Source organism: Poecilia formosa, unplaced genomic scaffold (assembly GCF_000485575.1).
Source record: "Poecilia formosa unplaced genomic scaffold, Poecilia_formosa-5.1.2 Scaffold208, whole genome shotgun sequence".
In the NCBI taxonomy this organism is placed as follows: domain Eukaryota; kingdom Metazoa; phylum Chordata; class Actinopteri; order Cyprinodontiformes; family Poeciliidae; genus Poecilia; species Poecilia formosa.
Window position 1 is genome coordinate 254,116 of NW_006800147.1, and position 19,393 is coordinate 273,508.

At 38.9% G+C, this 19,393-nt stretch overlaps 2 protein-coding genes across 8 annotated transcripts in view; one reads left to right on the plus strand and one right to left on the minus strand.

Moving 5' to 3' along the window:
* On the plus strand, positions 1-12,830 carry fubp1 (far upstream element (FUSE) binding protein 1). 6 transcript variants are annotated; one of them, XR_001664130.1, is made up of 20 exons: positions 1-159; positions 574-697; positions 1,645-1,680; positions 1,764-1,800; positions 1,882-1,928; positions 2,010-2,081; positions 2,626-2,683; positions 2,772-2,934; positions 3,014-3,112; positions 3,458-3,556; positions 3,648-3,750; positions 4,735-4,974; positions 5,352-5,512; positions 5,611-5,762; positions 6,351-6,427; positions 6,640-6,765; positions 6,997-7,071; positions 7,459-7,521; positions 9,592-11,707; positions 12,227-12,637. XR_001664130.1 is itself a non-coding variant. In XM_007567407.2 (20 exons), exons 1-20 carry the CDS (start codon positions 67-69, stop codon positions 10,014-10,016), a joined length of 1,998 nt encoding a protein of 665 aa, XP_007567469.1. In that variant the 5' UTR covers positions 1-66; the 3' UTR covers positions 10,017-12,637. The 6 variants fall into 6 exon arrangements, 5 of the variants coding, with proteins under 5 accessions (XP_007567469.1, XP_007567468.1, XP_007567470.1 ...); XM_007567407.2 differs by having other exon boundaries at positions 9,592-9,755; positions 10,008-12,637; XM_007567406.2 differs by having other exon boundaries at positions 9,592-12,637.
* The window catches only part of miga1 (mitoguardin 1), a 19,548-nt gene continuing 10,326 nt past the window's right edge, over positions 10,172-19,393 (minus strand). For both annotated transcript variants that reach the window (XM_007567405.2, XM_016679333.1), the window contains exons 10-16: positions 17,682-17,754; positions 17,516-17,602; positions 17,331-17,429; positions 17,113-17,247; positions 16,968-17,021; positions 16,198-16,314; positions 10,172-15,582 (exon numbers count right to left, since the gene is read on the minus strand). In XM_007567405.2, the coding sequence (XP_007567467.1) occupies positions 15,364-15,582; positions 16,198-16,314; positions 16,968-17,021; positions 17,113-17,247; positions 17,331-17,429; positions 17,516-17,602; positions 17,682-17,754 (784 nt within the window). In that variant the 3' untranslated portion in view covers positions 10,172-15,363. The remainder of the gene's footprint in view (positions 15,583-16,197; positions 16,315-16,967; positions 17,022-17,112; positions 17,248-17,330; positions 17,430-17,515; positions 17,603-17,681; positions 17,755-19,393) is intronic.

The following is a 19,393-nucleotide window of genomic DNA, read 5'->3' on the forward strand; positions in this document are numbered from 1 at the left end:
AGACGTCTGTCGGCAGTGAATGAGGCCCTCCATCTTGTGGCGCGGCAAAGGAGAACAGCAGCAGAGATGGCAGACTATAGCAGCGTGGCTCCACCGTCCTCTAACGCTGGTGGGGGGATGAACGATGCTTTTAAAGACGCTTTACAGCGAGCGAGACAGGTAAGAAGTACGATTAGGGCAAAAAATTGAACAAATATTATGAACTTCTTGGTGAAGTGACCGATTTTCGTTGAGTCCCTGCAGTTGGTAGCGCGACTGACTAAGCTAGGCTAGGCTAATTTAAGAGGATGACTAATGTTACGCCACTGCAAAAGTGAAAACAGCTATCTAAAACGATCACTGCTGCATAATTTGATAGAAAATAACAAAATTACAATCAGTCTAGTAAAATCAACCCCATTATATTGTATGATTTTATCAATAAAACATTTTAAGGCAAACTTAAAGCGGTCCTTTGTTGGTTCGACTTCCGGGCAGAAGTAGGCCGCAGGCCGCGTGCATCAGCCCCCACTTGATGTTCTGGAGATGAAAATACCCTAAAAGTCCCGCGTTTCTTATGCTTTTGTTTTTCAGATCGCAGCCAAGATCGGCGGAGATGGCGTTGCGGCTCCACCAACGAACGAGTTTGGCTACGGAGGCCAGAAAAGGCCCCTGGAGGACGCTGGTGGGTATTTTCCCATGCCTAACCTGAATATCGGTCAGTGGCTCAAATCGATCTTAATGCAACTCTTCATGATTAATGCTTCCCTCTCTTTCAGTAGCCTCTACAGTGCATTCACCTCTTTTCAACTGTCTATAACCCAGCATTAATACTAACACAACCTACTAACCACATTAGAGATTGATTTTTTTCACGTTTTCAAGTGAAGACCGTAACAGTTGCATGCTTCACCCCTTGCTTTTGTTTGAATCTACAGAGCTGTTTTAGCAATGCCTAAATGTCATTTTTTTCAGTTGTTTAGTGAAAGAAATTGATAAAAGTGGTTTGCGTAAAGAATGTAAATCTTGACTTTGAAGACAGTTTGATTTGCAGTGTTACAATAACATCAAAAGTGAGTCCATGTATAAATGACTTGGTGCCAACTCCTCTAAATAAATATTATGTATGAAGCATTTGTTTATGTAAAAAAAGACATCTGTTACCCATTTAAGGCTTTGAATTAAAATTTTTAGACAGATTTTGAGGAGTAATTATCAAGAAGTTTATTAAATACACTGTACAAACATCATTTAAATGTAGAAGAGGCTTGATTTTAAAGTTTATGAATAAATTATATGCAGATTAACTTTTGATGTTTTTACAGTTAATCAAACTGAACCTTTTCTAAAAATGTAGTTGAAGAGTCTTTGTTTTCCATATTTTGACAACAAAACTTTAAGATGATCTAAAATGGCAGCTACAAGCTGTGTGTTGTTAGATTGGCTTTAGGGATTTATCGTATTTAGCCAAGACTTGTTATACAAGTTTAGTCGTAGTCTGAATGTTCTGCAGAAAGCAAAAGCGGAAGTAAAATCTCATGTATCCTTAGCCTATAAGTTTCTAACACATTTATGACATGTACAAGTTATTTCCAGGTTCAACGGCATCAATAAGTGTGTGTAAACAGATGTGATTATGCGGTTTATTTTGTGTTTTTATCACAGATCAACCAGAAACAAAGAAAGTAGCTACAAATGACGGTAAGTCTTTGTTGTTCCTCTTTTCAAGTCTTTTAAAAACCAGTTTAACTTCCTGTCAAATGGACTGTAATGTTTCCCCACAGCCTTCTCAGCCATGGGAGGAATGGGCGGCCCTCCAAGGTAAACTCAGCTCAAATCTACCAACCAGCCTCAGGCAGATGTGTGTGTTCCACACCCTCATGGTTTTGTCTTCATTTCTAGATCAACATCAGAGGAATTCAAGGTCCCAGATGGAATGGTTGGATTTAGTAAGTCATTTTTTCTTGTGAGGTAAATTGCGATTTTTTTGTTCTTAGTATGTAAAACTGAAGTATTTCACTCTTGTTTAGTTATTGGAAGAGGAGGTGAACAAATATCCCGCATCCAGCAGGAATCGGGGTGTAAAATACAGATTGCTCCTGGTAAGTTTGTAATAATAAAATATTTTTAAGAAACTACTATTGGATCTAAACTTAGGTGTTGAAACTAGGGCTGAAATGATTATTCGTGAAGAATCAATTATTGAAATAATCACCAGCTAATTTAGTAATCGATTAATCGCTAACTGGAGTACACCGACTCAACAAAGACTTTGCTGAAAAAAATCCCAAACATATTCACACCAGTAATTAAGCTGAAACTGTACAAAATATATATTTATTTTGCATTTAGAATAAAAAACACCCTTTGTCTGTAAATGTTTTACCCAAAATCCCTGGAGTGGCCCAGTTTTAGCTTCACTCGGTTTTAATTCACTGAGTTTGAACCAGTTTGAGTTTAACATTTGCATTTTAAGCAATAAAATGTTTTTCTTATTTAAATAAGAAATTGACTAGTTTATTATTTTAAATTATTGTATGAAAAAGGCTCAAGTAGTTAAATGATTTTTCTTTGATCTGATTAATTGTCAGAATAATTGATAAGTAAAAGATGCTGCCCCAGTTGAAACTTGTTTCTGTCTTGTAGACAGCGGAGGGATGCCCGACAGGTCGGTGACATTAACGGGGGCTCCAGAATCAATCCAGTAAGTATTCAAGAAAAACTTTTGTACATTTATAAAATGATACACTTGATTACATCGTGAACATGTCCAATTAAATCCTCCCCTTCAGGGCCGCAAAGAGACTTCTTACTGAGATCGTGGAGAAGGGGCGTCCGGCTCCAGCCTTCCACCACAACGATGGTCCGGGAATGACGGTCCAGGAAATTATGGTGCCTGCTTCCAAAGCTGGCCTCGTCATTGGGAAGGGAGGAGAGACCATCAAAAGCCTTCAGGTGTGTAATGGATGCTGGATCGGAAAGCAGAAAGGTGTTGCTTACTGGGTCGACCTGATTGTGTTGCTGCTACATGCAGGAACGAGCCGGCGTGAAGATGGTCATGATCCAAGACGGACCTCAGAACACGGGCGCAGACAAGCCACTCCGCATTTCCGGAGACCCATTTAAAGTCCAGGTGAGTTTAATCTTGGTCTTTAAACTTCAGGATAAAGTTTTCTTGACCTGAGTGAAGTTGGTCTCTTTACGTTTTTCGAATCAAACAAAACTGGTCAGTTAATTGACACCAAATTTGTTTGATTAAAAAAAAGTGGGAGTCTTATTGCCTTTCTATGATCTCTGAAAACTGAAAATGAGAGCAGCACAAACCAAAGTCTTTGCTGCACAACTATTTGATGCCATTTAGTTTGATTTGAAGAAGGTTTTGTGGAACATCTTCATTCAGGTGTCTTCCTGATATGATTTTAATCAACCTGCATGTTTTTTGTCCAGATGTAGTGACATCTTGTTCTCTGATTTTCAGCAAGCCAAAGAGATGGTGATGGAGCTGATCAGAGAGCAGGGCTTCAGGGAGCAGCGGGGCGAGTACGGGTCCAGGGTCGGAGGAGGAGACAGCTTAGATGTGAGTGTCTGTCATTAAACCGTTTGACTGTCAGCTAGCAACTTTTAATCCTGTGTTTAATTTTTTTAATTTATTTATTGCCACCACTTAGGTTCCAGTCCCTCGGTTTGCAGTTGGGATTGTCATCGGCAGAAATGGAGAGATGATAAAGAAAATACAGAACGACACAGGAGTCAGAATTCAGTTCAAACCAGGTGAGCTGGTTGAATCAAAAACAAGTTACCGTTTGGAGTTTGTTTGAAGTTGTTTTGGTCTGTGATGAAAACTCATGCACCACGCTGACAAGCTGATGTATAACCCTAACCCAAACCAATCTGAGACCTAAACACAGATTAATGGTGAGTAGCTGTGTTTCCATTACAAATGTGTGCAAAACTTTGTTGATATTCCACTAATGTCAAAAAAATAAAAAATTTTTTGCAATTGTTAGGTTTCAGTCAAATTAGAAACTAAATTAAAAATCACACATAAGTTTGCTCACATAAGTCATTAAAAAAAAGAACATGCCACGCCATCATCCTGTAATTTTCTTCGTCTTTTCCACCAGTAATAACATCTGGTCATTTATCATAACTGATGGGAAAAGTGTTTCCATTCAGTTTTGTAAAATAAAGTGCAAAAAACAAAATTGACTAGTTTCCATTAGGGATGCAAAAAGTTAATCAACTTGCAATTAATCATCAATTAATAGTTTATCAGGTTAAAATTGGTTCCAATTGGTTAATAATGTTTTTCAACCTTTTGGTGGTGTAATTTGGCTGCCATCCAACAGGGGGCGACACTGGTCCTTAAGCCATCCAGTTGGTACATAAACAAAGATGGCGGGGCCATACCATACATAACAAGAAAGAGAAACAGTCGAACAGAGTCCGGTTTGGGATGCGAAATGGACTTTATGCAGTTCTGTATTCAGTATTTAATATAGCTGATACAAGATAGTGTTGAAATGTTTTTTTTTTAATTCAAACATTTAGCCCTTTGCTATATAAAGACCGTTGGCCCTCTTGATGCAAGAGAAAACTCATATTTTTAAGAAAATGGCCACTTATTCATTAGTCAGTCGATATAAGGTCAATGGAAACGCAGCTACTGATGATACGTTTAGTTGGTGTGTTTACACCATGTTGTTGACAGACTCAGAGTAGCCGCTGAAGCTATCGCCTGTACCTTTGTTCCAGATGACGGCACCACGCCTGACAGGATAGCACAGATCATGGGCCCTCCAGACCAGGCCCAGCATGCAGCAGAGATAATCTCAGACCTGCTGAGGAGCGTCCAGGCTGGAGGCCCTCCGGGACACGGAGGGGGCAGGGGACGTGGTCGTGGGCAGGGCAACTGGAACATGGGGCCCCCTGGTGGCCTGCAGGAGTTCTCCTTTACAGTCCCAACCATGAAGACCGGGCTGATCATTGGGAAAGGTCATTAGTTCATCTTGTTTATTTACTACATTTAGTTGAAATAAGGGTTTTTACAGGTGCTTGAAATCTTGAAATACTTGAATTTTGATAAGGTGTTTGGAAAGTGTGTGATTTTCTGTCTGCACTGCTATGTAATAAAGTTATAATAAAGTTGTAGGAGAAAAGACAGAAAGTCAAATGATTGTTCATATTGTACTTAATCTGAGCGGGAAGATTATTTACCTTAACTTACCTTGAAACTGTTTGGATTTTACTGTATAAAAAGTGAACAAACTCTGTGAAAACTCCTGCTTTAACTAAAGTAAAGTAAAACTTAAGTTCAAAATAGGTTGAAAACCAGAAAATTAAAATGTTGACTGTTTTTTGTCTTGGTTCAGGGGGCGAGACGATCAAAGGCATCAGCCAGCAGTCGGGAGCCAGGATTGAACTGCAGAGGAATCCTCCACCCAACGCCGACCCCAACATAAAGATGTTCACCGTCAGAGGAAACCCTCAGCAGATCGACTACGCCAGGCAGCTGGTGGAGGAGAAGATTGGGGTGAGATATTTGGTTTTGGGGTTTATATAAAATCCTCCCTCCAGACATAAAGTTGCGGCTCATGTCTGACTTTTTCCCCTCCTCCTGCCTTTAATCAGGGTCCAGTGACTCCGATGGGAGGCCCACATGGTCCCCCAGGTCCACATGGTGGGCCAGGTCCGCATGGTCCTCCGGGACCACCAGGACCTCCAGGCGCTCCAATGGGACCTTACAACCCTGGACCTTACAACCAAGGCCCTCCAGGACCACAGTGAGTTCATTTAAAGGGGACATATTATGCAAAATTGACTTTTTACACATTTTTATACTTCAGTTTGGGTCTCGACTGCTGCTAAAAGCAACCCAAGCGCTTAAAAAAAAAAAAAAGACACCCAGGCATTTTAGGTGTCTAGAAAAGGAGCCGTTTTAAAAACTTCCTGATAAAGTCACAATACATGGGCGTTGCACCGTTACCTAGCAACCAAAGCTGAACTCCAGGATGCTTTTTAAGCTGGTTGCTGTACAATGGCTGCTGAAAAAGACAAGTGTTGTTATTGACTTACCACCCAGAAACTACTTGTGGCATTCTTTTTGGTTGTGCAGGAGGCTCCACTTATGCTTTTCAAAGGTGTATGGTTGTATAATTGCACATCTGTTTGCAGCCATTTTCACGTGAGAGTGTAAATGTTGAGTTAGCAGACCTGACCAGAATGAAATCTTATTATCCAAGAATGATTTTGTGTGGGAAAATGTGCTAAACCAAATCCTAACATGTTCAAGGAAGCATAGCAGATCACGTTCAAGTTCCTGGTTTAGTGTGTGTTATTAATTCATGTATTATTTCTCTTCTTTTCATCAGTGGCCCTCCTGCTCCTTATCAGCCTCAAGGATGGGGGAACGGTTATCCTCACTGGCAGCAGGGCCAGCCGGATCCAAGTGAGTCACAGAAACCTTTACAAAGCAAAATTAAACAGTTACAGCTAGCATTATGTTTTTGTGTTGTAATATAAAAATATCAGTTTTTGTTATATTTGGAAGGTGTTCAATTAATTTGGGATCAAATTATCCTTGAATTTATATGGAGAAGATAATTATCTTTTTGCCTGTCTAAATTCACCTAAATGTGACCAAACCCAATTTGTGCTCAGATAAAGCAGCAGCGGATGCCAACGCGGCAGCGTGGGCGGCGTACTACGCTCAGTACGGCCAGCAGCCTCAGGCCTCCATGACTCCGACCAGCGGCGCTCCAGGCACGGCTCAACCCAACGGTCAAGGTGAGCCCAGTGTCCGTCCGCCTCTACAGCAACATGCTTAGGCTCAGCTTAGTCGGATAGTTTTACTGGCGTATCTAGCAGAACGCAGGCCGGATTGGCTTCATTTCGAAATAACCTCTTTCCCAGAGAGCGACAGAGTAGTTTTTCCTCCACCATCTCTAGGCTGACAGCGGGTGGAGGAGAGGCCGCTGAGAAAGATTCACTAATTACAAGTACGGTTCTTTTTAACAGGTGACCCACAGGCTGCAGGTCAGAGTGGACAGACAGATTACACCAAGGCCTGGGAGGAATATTACAAGAAAATGGGTATATGATTGTAGTTTCAGTGTACTCCTATTAACACAAGACAGTCTAAACAGCCACTGGGGTTTGAATCCGCTTCTTTTTCAGGTCTGGGTTATTTTGTCGGGCTTGCTGTTTTTCAGTAAGCCTCCACCGCCTGTGCTGTTTAGACTGCAAGACTTTGAATTATCTGCAGGACTGAGCTGTTGACACAGAGACGTTATTTTAGGGCTTTATCAGAGCTGATGCCAGAGATTTCCAACGGGTCATTATTTTCCCCCCCCACCCCTGTTACTGAATTAAGTAATGAATGTTTGAATTGTGGCTAGAAATGTAGGATGTTTGTTTGTTCCCCTTTGATGTTTTGTGCTTGTGTGTATTAACGCACTTTGTTTTGTTTGGTTGTTGCAGGTCAACAGAATCAGCCGCCTCAGGACTACACGAAAGCCTGGGAGGAGTATTACAAGAAACAAGGTTGGTACTGAAGGCATTACTGTGATTTAGGGGGTTTTCACCGCAGATAGTAGTTATTTATTTTGTGTTAAATCAGAAAAGCTTGAAACTGCAGAATTGCCGTTAATTCAGACAGTGACCCCAACATTCAGCCAGCGCTACAGTAAACTGATTTAGTTTCCCCACCTGATAGTCCGTTAGATTCGGTTCGATTCGGGACCAAAGTTGTAACATTTGTTTCAGTTAGTGCGGTTCGCTTTTACGCCAAACTAATTACAAAAGCTGTTCCCCTCCTCGCCTGTGGTGGCGCTGCAGCAAGAACCACTGAAGGACATGGCATGAAAATCTCAGAAGACTTCCTTCATAAAATGTTGATATTGTCAGATTGTAGCAGTTGTAGGATTTCTCTTTTGTTGTTAAACTATGTTACACATGCATGTTTGTTTTGGTTGTATTTACCCAGAATTCCCTGCGCTGTAGTCCATTTCCTGCTTTTGTAGCGATTTCTGGTCCGCTTGGCATTCACATATGAATTCGAACTACGCCAAAGTTCATTTCAGACAATTTTTGGTCCACATCAGTTTGGTTGTGCATTCATACTTCCCCAAACGAACCAGACTTTCTAGTTAAACGAACCAGAGTTTGATTGAAGTAGACTAAACGGCACTAATATGAACGCAGCCTTAACTTGTAGGGTTTATTTCCATATTGTCCAGATTATTTAAATCAAACTCCTCCTGCTGGTAAAAGGTGATTGTTTTAGGGTGGTTGACTCTTCTAGCAGCTCTCTATCATAGGGATGCTGTAAAAACAACCACCCAATAGAAAAGCAGAAGGTTTCTGACCCGCAACCCAGAGATGTTGGTGGCGGGTTCGTTCCCCTTCTTACAGGCTTTTCAACAGTCTCACCCTCTGTAAACGTATTTTCTCTTATTTTCCAAAAATTCTGACATTACAACCACAAACCTCTATATTTCATCAAGATTTTATGTAATCGACACAAATAAAGTTAAAATGGAAGGAAAGTTTGGCCCCCTTTACTCTGATACCTCTACACGAAATGTAGAGCAAACAATTGCCTTTAGAAGTAAGGAGGATGGTTGAAATCAGGGTGACGCGCCTTCATACTGGAGGATTTACTTTTCTTCGGCAGGGCAAAGAGAGATGTTGGAGCTAAAAACAGGGCAAAGTGAACATCTTAAAGGGGCAGTATTACTCATATTCCAGACATATGATGCCTTTTTATAGCACAGCCAAGTAATTGTTACTTTCAGTTGTTGTCAAAATGCTTCATATGTCAAAAAAGACTAACGTCTTGAAATTGGGTCTCTGTCTCTTTAAAAACTCATGCTCTTTCTGAAACTCGTGACATGTTTCCTCTATCAACCCTTCAACGTTTTCACCAGCGTTTCGCTGAGTAGTTGTTCGTATACTGAGCTCAACAGATGAGCAGTTTCACCAGGAGTTTGCTAATTGCTGCTGGCTAGTCTGAAGGAACTCAGTGGGGAAACACGGTGGAAAGACTGCTCTGTAATGTGGAAGTTTGGAAACTTTCATATTGATCAATATCAATTATTAGTTTTGTTTTTTTTTCCAATAAAATATCTGAAAAACTGCCTACCTGTGGTGTAACTTCCTATTTTATTCAGTTTTCACTCCACGCCATTATTTTTTTTTATTTTTAAGCTGTTATGAGGCAAAGTGGCGAAACCTTAATAAACTGCTGCTGTCAGTTACTTAACAGGTTGTTGCTAGGTAACCAAAGAATGAGTGAGTTGCTAGGTAACCAGTGAGTGAGTCAGTTGCTTCCGCTATGAGAAGGGGAGTGAAAATCCTTAAAACTCCCAGAATGCTGTGGATCTGATAGAATATTCTATCTATTGATTGATTGGTGTATATATTGATGTCCTACCCAGGCGTTTTGCACAGCTGAATGGCTGAACTGATCACATTCAAAATCTTACACTATAAGAATGATGTTTTTGGGTGGGGGGGGGATGTAAATGACATGTTTTGTATCGCCTATAGACACCCAGATATTTATTTCCATCACTGGCTTTACTGATGGAGCGTTTGTTTGTGCTCCATCAGGTCAAGCCGCGCCACAGGCCGCTCCGGCGGCAGCGCCGGCGGCCGCTCAGCCCGGCGGCCAGCCGGACTACAGCGCCGCCTGGGCCGAGTACTACCGCCAGCAGGCCGCCTACTACGGCACCGGAAACCCTCAGGCAATGGGTGCAGCGCCACAAGCCCCTCAGGTACGCCGCGAATAAGAATCTGCCCGCTACATTGACTGCAGCACTTGTCATTTGTACCTTAACTCCCCCCAGATTCCTTCCTCAGGTTTTTACAGGGCTCCAGTGAACGCAGCAGCAGCAAAAAAACAACCTAACCTCACTTTTTCTTTTTCCTCCCTCAGCAGGTTTTTAAATCTTTTTATTTTGGGAAGCTGAGTCCACTGTTTCTGCTGTTAACATGCAATGTATCTTCTATGTATTTCTTCTGCACAGGGCCAGTAATGTGAAGTGGACATAAAGTAAATGCTACATTGTCGAAACAAAATCCTTTGTTAAATGTTTGGATGCAGACGCCTTGATGAAGATCTTAAATTTCCTTGGTTTGAAAGTGTTTCACATAGATGGCAGATTACCCGGCGAACACGTCCTCTTGGTTATTTTGTTTTTTGTTTTCTTCTGTTTTTTTTTTCTTTCTGTTTTTCTTGTAAATGCTATGTTTTTAGTAAAGGTAATTATACATATGGTCATTCCAGCCCTGTATCTACATTAAATGTGGTTAGAACTCATGTTTATTAAACTGTAGACATTACCATGTAAATCATCTCAGTTTTAAAAAAAAAAAAAAAAAAAAAGAAAAAGAAAAAAAATGCTATTGCCTGTTGTGTTTTTGCAATAAAACAAACTGAAACCTCCTGTGTTGGTAAGTTTGGGTGGTTCAAAACAAACATGCATTAAAAAAAGGGTTTAAATGAAAGTTTTTGTTTTGTATTACCTGTTTGAGACGTAGGCAATGTGTGGGTTTGTCCTATAAAAATCGACTTTGAAGTTGTGCTGTCCTGTCTCTCTCCAACTTGTCTATATAAGGCTGAGAAACGTGATCCTGAATGATTAATTTGCTGATTAGAAATTGTTTCTCTTTTATTTTTAAACATTGAAATTGCTGACTGTAGCTGTAGATGCTCTTGAATTGACAGGTATGTGTGGCGTCGCTGTTGAGCTAGTCGTTGTTGTTATGCACTGCTGTTTTGCCCCTGATAGCCACTTCCTCTTCCACAGGAAAGTTTAGAAAAAAACAAAATAATGCGGTAAGCAGGTAATCTGAACACGTCCCTCAGAAAATGTGGTCTCAAGAAATGTTATATATTTTTAGTGTCATTTTTATTTTTCCTTTTTCCAGGACAGTCAGGTAAATTTGCCACTGTATGAAACAAAAATGTGTTGAAGCTTTATTTTTATTTTTTATTTTTTGTCTTGCCCAATCCCAATTCTGTATTTTTAACTTTCAATGAAGTTTATATATTACATAAAAACATTGCAAAGTGTTTATCCAATATAAAAGCATAGATGTTGTAGGGTCGGGGGTGGCTAAGCAGCAGCTCCATCCATCAGTTGAGCCCTCCGCTAATGTAAGTACAAAACTAAGAAATTCACTTTTTTATGCTTTCTAAACTGCTAAAAATGTAGATTTTGTGAGAAATTACCCCACTTTCCCTCTTTTTTTTATCTGGGTAAGTATGAAATGTTCTGAAAAGAGGCAAAAAGTTAAAAGTTTGATTCTTGTACCACATGTTTCTGAGACTTGTGACTTGCATAATTTAGATTTGTTGCATTGAAAGTATGACTTGTTTAGAATGTGTACTGATGGATTTTCTGATACGAGGGTAGAAATCTGGGTTTTGCGTTCTTTACATCTGACCTGTTGAGTGCTTTTGTTAGCTCATGTTTATTATTTAACCAAAACAGAAATGCTGTCCAATGCCAGTACTTGTGTAGAACGTTCATAGCATGTCCCATTTAAGCATGTGGATGCTAGTGGACGGATCAGTCCTGCCAGGCTGTTGAACTAAAGTCGGAACAATATTTGACTGCATTGTTCACTGATGGCAAACAGTGCAATATACATATATATATATATCTGATCTTTGCAGTGTCATTCCAGACCTTGCACCTTAGGTTCTGCCGCATTAACACAGGTAAGCGAAACCTAAGGGAACAAGTGTATTTTTGTCCTCTGAAAATGACGTGTACTCATGCAAAGAAATGCTTACCTGTGGTGTTAATATGCCTCAATGCGTTGATGCTTAGTTGTAAAGAAATGTGCCTAATATTTACACCTGAGCAGTCCATTTTTAATTTCATTCTTTAGCCTTTTTGACTCATGAACTGCATGACGGGTTGTTTTCACTTGTTTTGATGGTTGCCTTCCCAAAAAATAAGAAATGTTTGTCAATATGTGCTCCATATTTTCCTTCTGGTAAGTCTACTGTTTCTCACGGATACCTTTAGGTTGACGCTGGGTTTTAATGAAATGCATGCTACGCTGTTGCCAGAAGTTAGCAATGTGCTCAAATGTCAGGTGGAATAATCGGTGAAATGCATTTTTATCATCATTATTTGTTCTCTGAATAATTTTCTGTCGTGGTGTAAATCTGCCCTAAAGTGCAGTGCAAACCATCTATTGAAACGTTGCTGCCTTCACTTCTTGCTCACAGTGTTGGAGGATGCTGCAGGCTTTAGGTCGTAAAATCAGGCCGTGTCGTAGTTTGTCTTCCCCCCCTACCCCAAAAGGAGGAATCCTTTGAGTCAGTCCAGCTGCTGAACGTAGACCGTTCAAGAGCTCCAGTGATAAGGTAAAGCAGCAAACGCAATGAAATTTAAATTCTGTGATTGCAAATTGTTGCTCAGATTGATTTGTTTCTGCCAGCCTGGGTTGACTTTAACTCTTTCATGATGCTACAGTGTGTTTAGAGGTTGTTTCTGAATGCCTTTATTTACAAATGTACCTCTTTTTTAAGCTTTAGAAAGTTGGATGAGAGCAGGAACTGAAACTTTAAATGACCCATACAGTGTTTTAGGCAGAAAAGTTGGAGGTTATCAGTTTTTATTTGTAGTAAATAAAAAATTTTAAAAAAGGTTTTTGTTTTAGACTGAGATGCGCTAAAGTGTTTGAACACAGGGGTTGTAGAGGACAAAACGAGAAGCATGCCTTAGAGGTAAAACAGGTTTCATGTGCTGTGTATATTACATTACTGGGTTGTCTTTTCAATTACCTTTAATATGTTGCCATGTTCACCAATAAAGTTGTTACAAACGGGATTTATCCGCTTGAGTTTCATTTTTAAAATTTGTTTGAATAAAGGAAAATTAGTTTTTTTAAAAGTCTTTATTTGCTTCATTTTACACAAAATACAGTTTGTCCACAAATCTAACCTTAATCAGTCAACACCACATTAATAAATTTATATTAAGGACAAATAAACAGGAAATATTTGACTTCCAGATCAATTTCCTGCAGACTGAAATAAAAAATGAAGCTCAAATTCTTTGCAACTCAATCCAGTTTTTATTTTTTGTTTCAAACCTTTTTAAATGTGCAAAAAGTCTTTGAGTCATTTTTTGCAAATACTTGATTGCTTTAGAGAATTTTAATACACTTTGTGTACATTCATGCTTAGAACTGATCCATGCTGCACCTTATGGGCCTTCTTCAGTTTAAAGCTCATGTTTGAATTCACACTACTACACTGCAAAAACACAAAACCTTACCAGGCATTTTTGTGTACTTTGTAAAGCAAATATCTTTATACAACTGAAATGAGACGACTTCAAAGTAGCTTTACAGCAAAACAGCTCGTTTTAAATGAATAATTCCTTAATATTGATTAAAACAGGTTTGTTCCACTGGCAGATTGTTTCACAAGTAAAATAATCTGGATCTTTTTAATCAATATTCAGGAATTATTGACTTTAATCAAGTTCTTATTTCTTCCTGTAAAGTTACTTCTAAGTTAGATCTGTCTTATTTCATGTGTACTAAGATATTTACTCCAGAAACTTTTGCAGTGAATAAGGGAAGACAAAGTGCTACCTTACAGGGAAATGTCAGGTTTATGAATTATTAACAGCCTAAGTCACAAAAACTGTTTTAATTTGTTTTTTCATGCACACATTGAAGGCTAAAGACTTTTTACACACATTTACCAGAAATGACTACATTATTTTGAATACTTATAGTTAATTTCAGCTTAAAGTAGCAGCTTCTACATACATGAGGTGTGGGGTGTTTAAAGTCAGACTTGTTAGAATAACATTTTATCTCCCAAAATAATGATTTACAGCAACTTTGAATACATTTCTATGTGTTTCAGTGAAACTTCTCTCTGCACGCCACACTGTGAAAATACATTGAAGCCGACAGTGACGGATGATCATGAGTAATTAATTGCTTTCATGTTAAGGCTTCTTGTGCTTATATTAAAAAAGGACTGGCACAAGTTGCTTAAAAGCTCACAGCTTCATGATAACATGAAGGTTTTAGAGTTTCTGCGTCGGAAGGAAACAATTCCTGTTCAAGAGGCTCGTCTAAGCAGCAAATACGTCTGATATTATTGCATTGTTGGTGTTAAATTAATGTGATAAAGCCTGCAATATGCTAGAAGCTCTTACAGACAACTGCAACATCTACAAAACAGACATTTTTGGCTTCCTACTGAAATAAATATGGCTACGTATTTCTTCAGTGTCAAATAAACCGCAATAAATACAACTTTATCTTACAAAGCGCAACACTTTTCCTCGGGTTAAAACTACACATTATTGCTAAGAGTAGCGGTGCATCGATAAATTGGACTAATTGATTTTGAGAGTTCAGTGATCGGCCGATACTTATTGAAGGTTGCTGTTACCAACTCGCCAACTTTCTTGCGATATTTAGCAACATTACCCGAGTGAAGTTGCCACCTGATCTTTTTCAAATCAAAATCACCGTCAACCGTTTGTGCTGCAAGTTTTCATTTGTGCTACTCATTTTACAGACACCAATAAATGTTTCCAGAGGTCATCAAAGGTCAACCAGCCAGTCCACATTTACAAAATCAGACACATTTTTATCAATTAACTGTGATAATAAATTTTACATAGCAACGTTAATTCATAGAAATTTTGTTTTATCTCTGGTGGCTTCTGGAAACTTTTTTTTTTCTTAAATCTTTTGACGTGTTGCATATTGACCCACAAAATGAGGAAAAAAATAAAGTCCTACAAAAAATAAATAAATAAATAGAAAATTTGCAAACTTTCTCCAAAATATTTTTCTGCACAAACAGCACAGTTGATTTAAAACATTTCATTAGATTTGATAAATGTGGACTGGCTAGTCGACCTTTCTTAATCTGTGGAAACAAAAAAAATGTTGCTGCGCAAACAGCTTGGTTGATTGCTCCCAGTTCGAGTTTGATTTTGTGAATGTGGACTGGCTGGTTGACCTTTGATAATCTCTGGAAACATTAATGTCTTTAGAATGATGGCAGCACAAACGCAGAGCAAACATTTGACTGCAATTTTGTTTAATTTTAAGAAGGTGGAGGAAAATTTCACTCAGCAACATTTCAGACTAAAACAAGTCAGTATCAGCCAATCAGGCAGAAAACTGAGACCGGTGCACCACCAGCTAAGAGTGATATGGCACTGTGAACGTGGAGTAGGCCACATCAGACGACGACGAAGGCAAACCGATCCACAAAAGCAAACACTGATCTCAGACGGTCCGTTTTACCCCTCATGGTTTGGAAAAAGTCAGAGGAAATAACTTTCTTTGGTCCAGCGGCTGGTGGATTGGGCGTGTGGCCGCTTACTGTACTTGTGCCTCCAGCAGCGCGCTGGGCACCAGCTGCACCCGCGGGCCGCTGCAGCCGCTGAGCGGCCGCAGGGCGTCGGCTCCCAGGTAGGCCAGCAGCAGGTCGGAGCGGCGGTGCAGAAGGTGCAGCATGTCCTCGGCCAGCGTCTCCACTGAGGAGTAACGGACTTTGTCCAGGTCAAAGACGTCCTTCAGGAAGTGAAGCACCTGATCCTGCAGGAGAAACGAATGAAAATGAAACCAGGTCAGGATTCAACGCCTGCAGGATAACCAACGAGAAACAAAACTGAGATCATTTTAAACAAAGTGGCAAATTATTAGAGTTGGATAGTAACTAGTTAGATTTACCTCAGTAACTTTTTGGGGGGGAAAAATTACTTTTCGGAGTATTTTTACTACACTGTACTTTGAGTAATTTCAATTTGAAGCATCTCTACTCTTAGCTGAGTCACATTTCTGGATTCTCTACCCTCTGAATAAAAAACAAACATGTTTTAATCAAAAATTCACCAGACTCAGACACAGTTTTTCTTTTTTTTTTTTACAAACTGATTTGCAAACATTTTTATTTTGCCTAATTTTGTTATTTTGTAATTATGTTATTTAAATTATTTTCATCTTAGTCTTTAAAATACCAAAATTTTCACTTTGGTCGGTCTGAATCATTTTTAAATATAAAATGGTGTTTTACTCAGAACTTGAGTAGAAATTAAATCAAGTTTTTTCAAGGACTTTAATCTCCCATAATAAGCCTTTGAAAAGAGAACTCATCTCTATTTAAAAGTTCTGAATGAAATCAGATACCACAGATCAGTCTGATTTTTGGACCTTAAAGAAGCAGCAGAACTCGTGCAGGGAGCTCTTTGGCCCCAGGAAGCCCCAGGCCAGGACGGGGCTGATCTGTTCACACACGGCGTAGAAATGGGCGATGAAGCCATTGGACACCTGGAAAGGCAAAAATGTTCACAACTAAGTGTAATCCATTGAAATAAGAGTTTTAGTATTGATGTTATGCATTAGGACAGTGTTTTTAAGCTAGGAGCCACCAGGGGGCGCTGTGGAGGATTCACAAGATGAGAAAAAAAATGGAAAAGTAAAAAAAATCTTACATTTTCATCATATTTTTTTGATTTCTGTTATTCAAATTTTTTAGATAAAATATGAGTTAATATAACTGATTTAAATGATGCTAATTTTTTGATTACCAGTCAAATTAATCAAGCTAGCTTAGCAAGAAACTGGAAACTTTGCTGCTGTGGAGGAAACTACTGCAACAAGCCATGAGAACTGTGGGAATAAAATAAAATCTAATGTGATTAATATAAAATATTACCTATTTTCAAATAATCAAAAGAGGAAACTCATTAAAATTTGTATTATCTGGTAATAAAGTCATAATATATTGTCTGATAATAAAATTCAGATGGTATGTGAGGCAACATTTATGCTACATGAATAAAGTAATTATTGAATAGTGAATAAAAAACATTCTAAAAGTTGATGCTTCTTTACATATTTTGTTGTATTGTCTGTAGGTTTCCAAAAGGGGCCATGAAATGGAAAAGTTGGGGAACCCATGGATTAGGAGATGGTCCTACCTTCATGTGTTGTCTCTTCTGTTTCAGTACTGACCAACAGCTTGACGCCACCGCCTGAGAAATAATAATAATAATAAGTGATTCAACACAATGCCAGAAAGCAGTGGTGTGAAAATCGATCTACTTTACTGCAGTTTTTCCTCACCGTCTCTTTAAAGGAGCTGTTGAGCCAGCGGTTGTTGATCACGTTCTGGATCGAGATGGGAGGATTTTCCAGGTCCTCAAAGGAATCCATCAGGATGAAGTCCAGAACAACGTCGTAGAAGTTCAAATGCCTAACCTAGTGAGGAAGAGTGTGAAATATTAAACAAACAAAGAAGAACTGTGGAACAACAATTTAATAATCTGGGTTTTCGAACAAACCCCTCGTGAAGCCAGTTCCAGCTCTGTGTCTTCCCAATGATCCGAATGCTCCAGGAAGACAATCAGCTCCTCAAACACTTCCTCAAATCGCTTTGGACTCTGGAAAAACAAAGTCGTCCATAAGAGGAGAAAAACTCAACCATTAAATATAATTTAAACACACAAAAGCCACGTTTCAGACCTACTTTTTGGGCTTTGACTATAATGGAAGACAAGATTTTCTTTCCAGTGTCAGCCAGAAACATCCTGGTCGCGCTGTCGCTCAAAATGAGCTGCCAACAAAATAATGTTTTAATATATCTGATCAGTTTTCTGCAGATAAAACTGTGAGATGATGAAGTTGGACTGTACCTCACATGCCTGCCGTACGCAGTGCAGCTTCGCCAGGAAATCCAAGTCACCAAGACATTCCAGTATCTCAGTTCTGAAAATTATTGAGAACAAAACTTCACCTAAAACACTGAGAGCAGCTGAGGTTTGTATGTACATAACAGTAACTTAATGCTGTTTCTCCAGTTCTGTAACAGTTTAAGATGCTGTAAAAAATATAAAATAGAAACTCATGAACACACAGTTTACTCCATTTAATAAACCCATTTACTTAAGGCTTGCACACTTCCCAATGTCTCTGCATACCATCTTTATAATTTGATGTACAAATGTTGATATATTGGTTGTACATGTTTTCTTGTGTCCCACACATGACGACAAAATAAATTTCTCATCTTTGTCACAAATAACTTGGCAATAAACTTGATTCTGATCCATTTCAAGGCAACTGAGACGACAAGCTCGACATTGTTGAGATGATTTTCAGTGAAAACTCTTAAAATAATGCTTTCTCAAAACAAAAAAACAACAATATGGTCAACTAAATACATGTTAGGATTTTAATTTCTGTAGATCCAGATTTAGGAAAGATCTTCAAAAGCTTTGCATCAACATGACCTTTGCAACATTTGTCAGAAAAACTATTAAATTTGACTTGAAGTGGTGAACTATGAACATGAGTTCAGTTTTAATCAGATTGAACTTTAAACATAGGGTGTGTCCAAATTCAGCACACAGACATGCAACAAAGGCTTAAAGTGTCCTCCAAATGCGACCCAGAAATTCATTTAAATAATTAAAAAGGATTGAATAAGTAATAACAAAAGCTAAGCTAGATTTTAAGCACCACTTTTACTAACTTGTGCAAGCTATATATGTCGAGGTAAAGGCGGGAATAAATTTTACAGCCACTTCAGAGTCAACAAGGACCATGCTCTCTGATGTTTCTTTGAGTTTGGACTAGAGATTGATGTTATTGATTAATGAGTTAATCTAAAATTTATTTGTTTTTACCAATTGACTATTAATTGATGTGCGGCCATTTCCTGAAAAAGCCGACTTTTCTCTTCAAAAGTCCACCGTCTTTACAACATGAAGGGAAATCTTTTTCAAATGCTTAATTGAATAAAGGCGCCCAACATGATATGTGACCATTTTTGTGTTAAATGCTGACCGAATGAACAGATAATGGTTGTTTTCTCACATTATTACACTTAGTCAGCCCTAAAAATCAACCGTGCTAATTGGCATCATGTTAAAATTTTTCTGCGTTATCCTCTGCGCCGCTTTCGTAGAAAATCAGTAGTTTTTGATTGATAAGCTGACGCTGCTTTCGTCATGCAGCTCGGCTGAATGAGCGCCATTAAGTTGAAATCTTTAGGGACTTATCTAGTGTTTGCATTTCAAAACAGAACCGTATAAAGAGCATTTTCACCCCACACGAACTCTTTTTGGACCGTTTCTCTTTCCTGTTAGCGAAAAGCCCGCAGCCATCTTTGTTTCTGTTTATCAACGGCTCCGTTTAAGGATGACCAGTGGCGCCCTCTGCTGGATGGCGGCAAAACTACAAGACTAAAATAATGTCTAAACGGACATTATTAGTTAATCGAATGGAACTCATTTTAATCTAATAAACCATTAATCGATGATTGATAGTAAGATGATTTTTTGTTTTGTTTTCCTCTTTTGTGCTGTAAAAGAGCTGTAACAGTCTCACGGATGTACCAAACAGG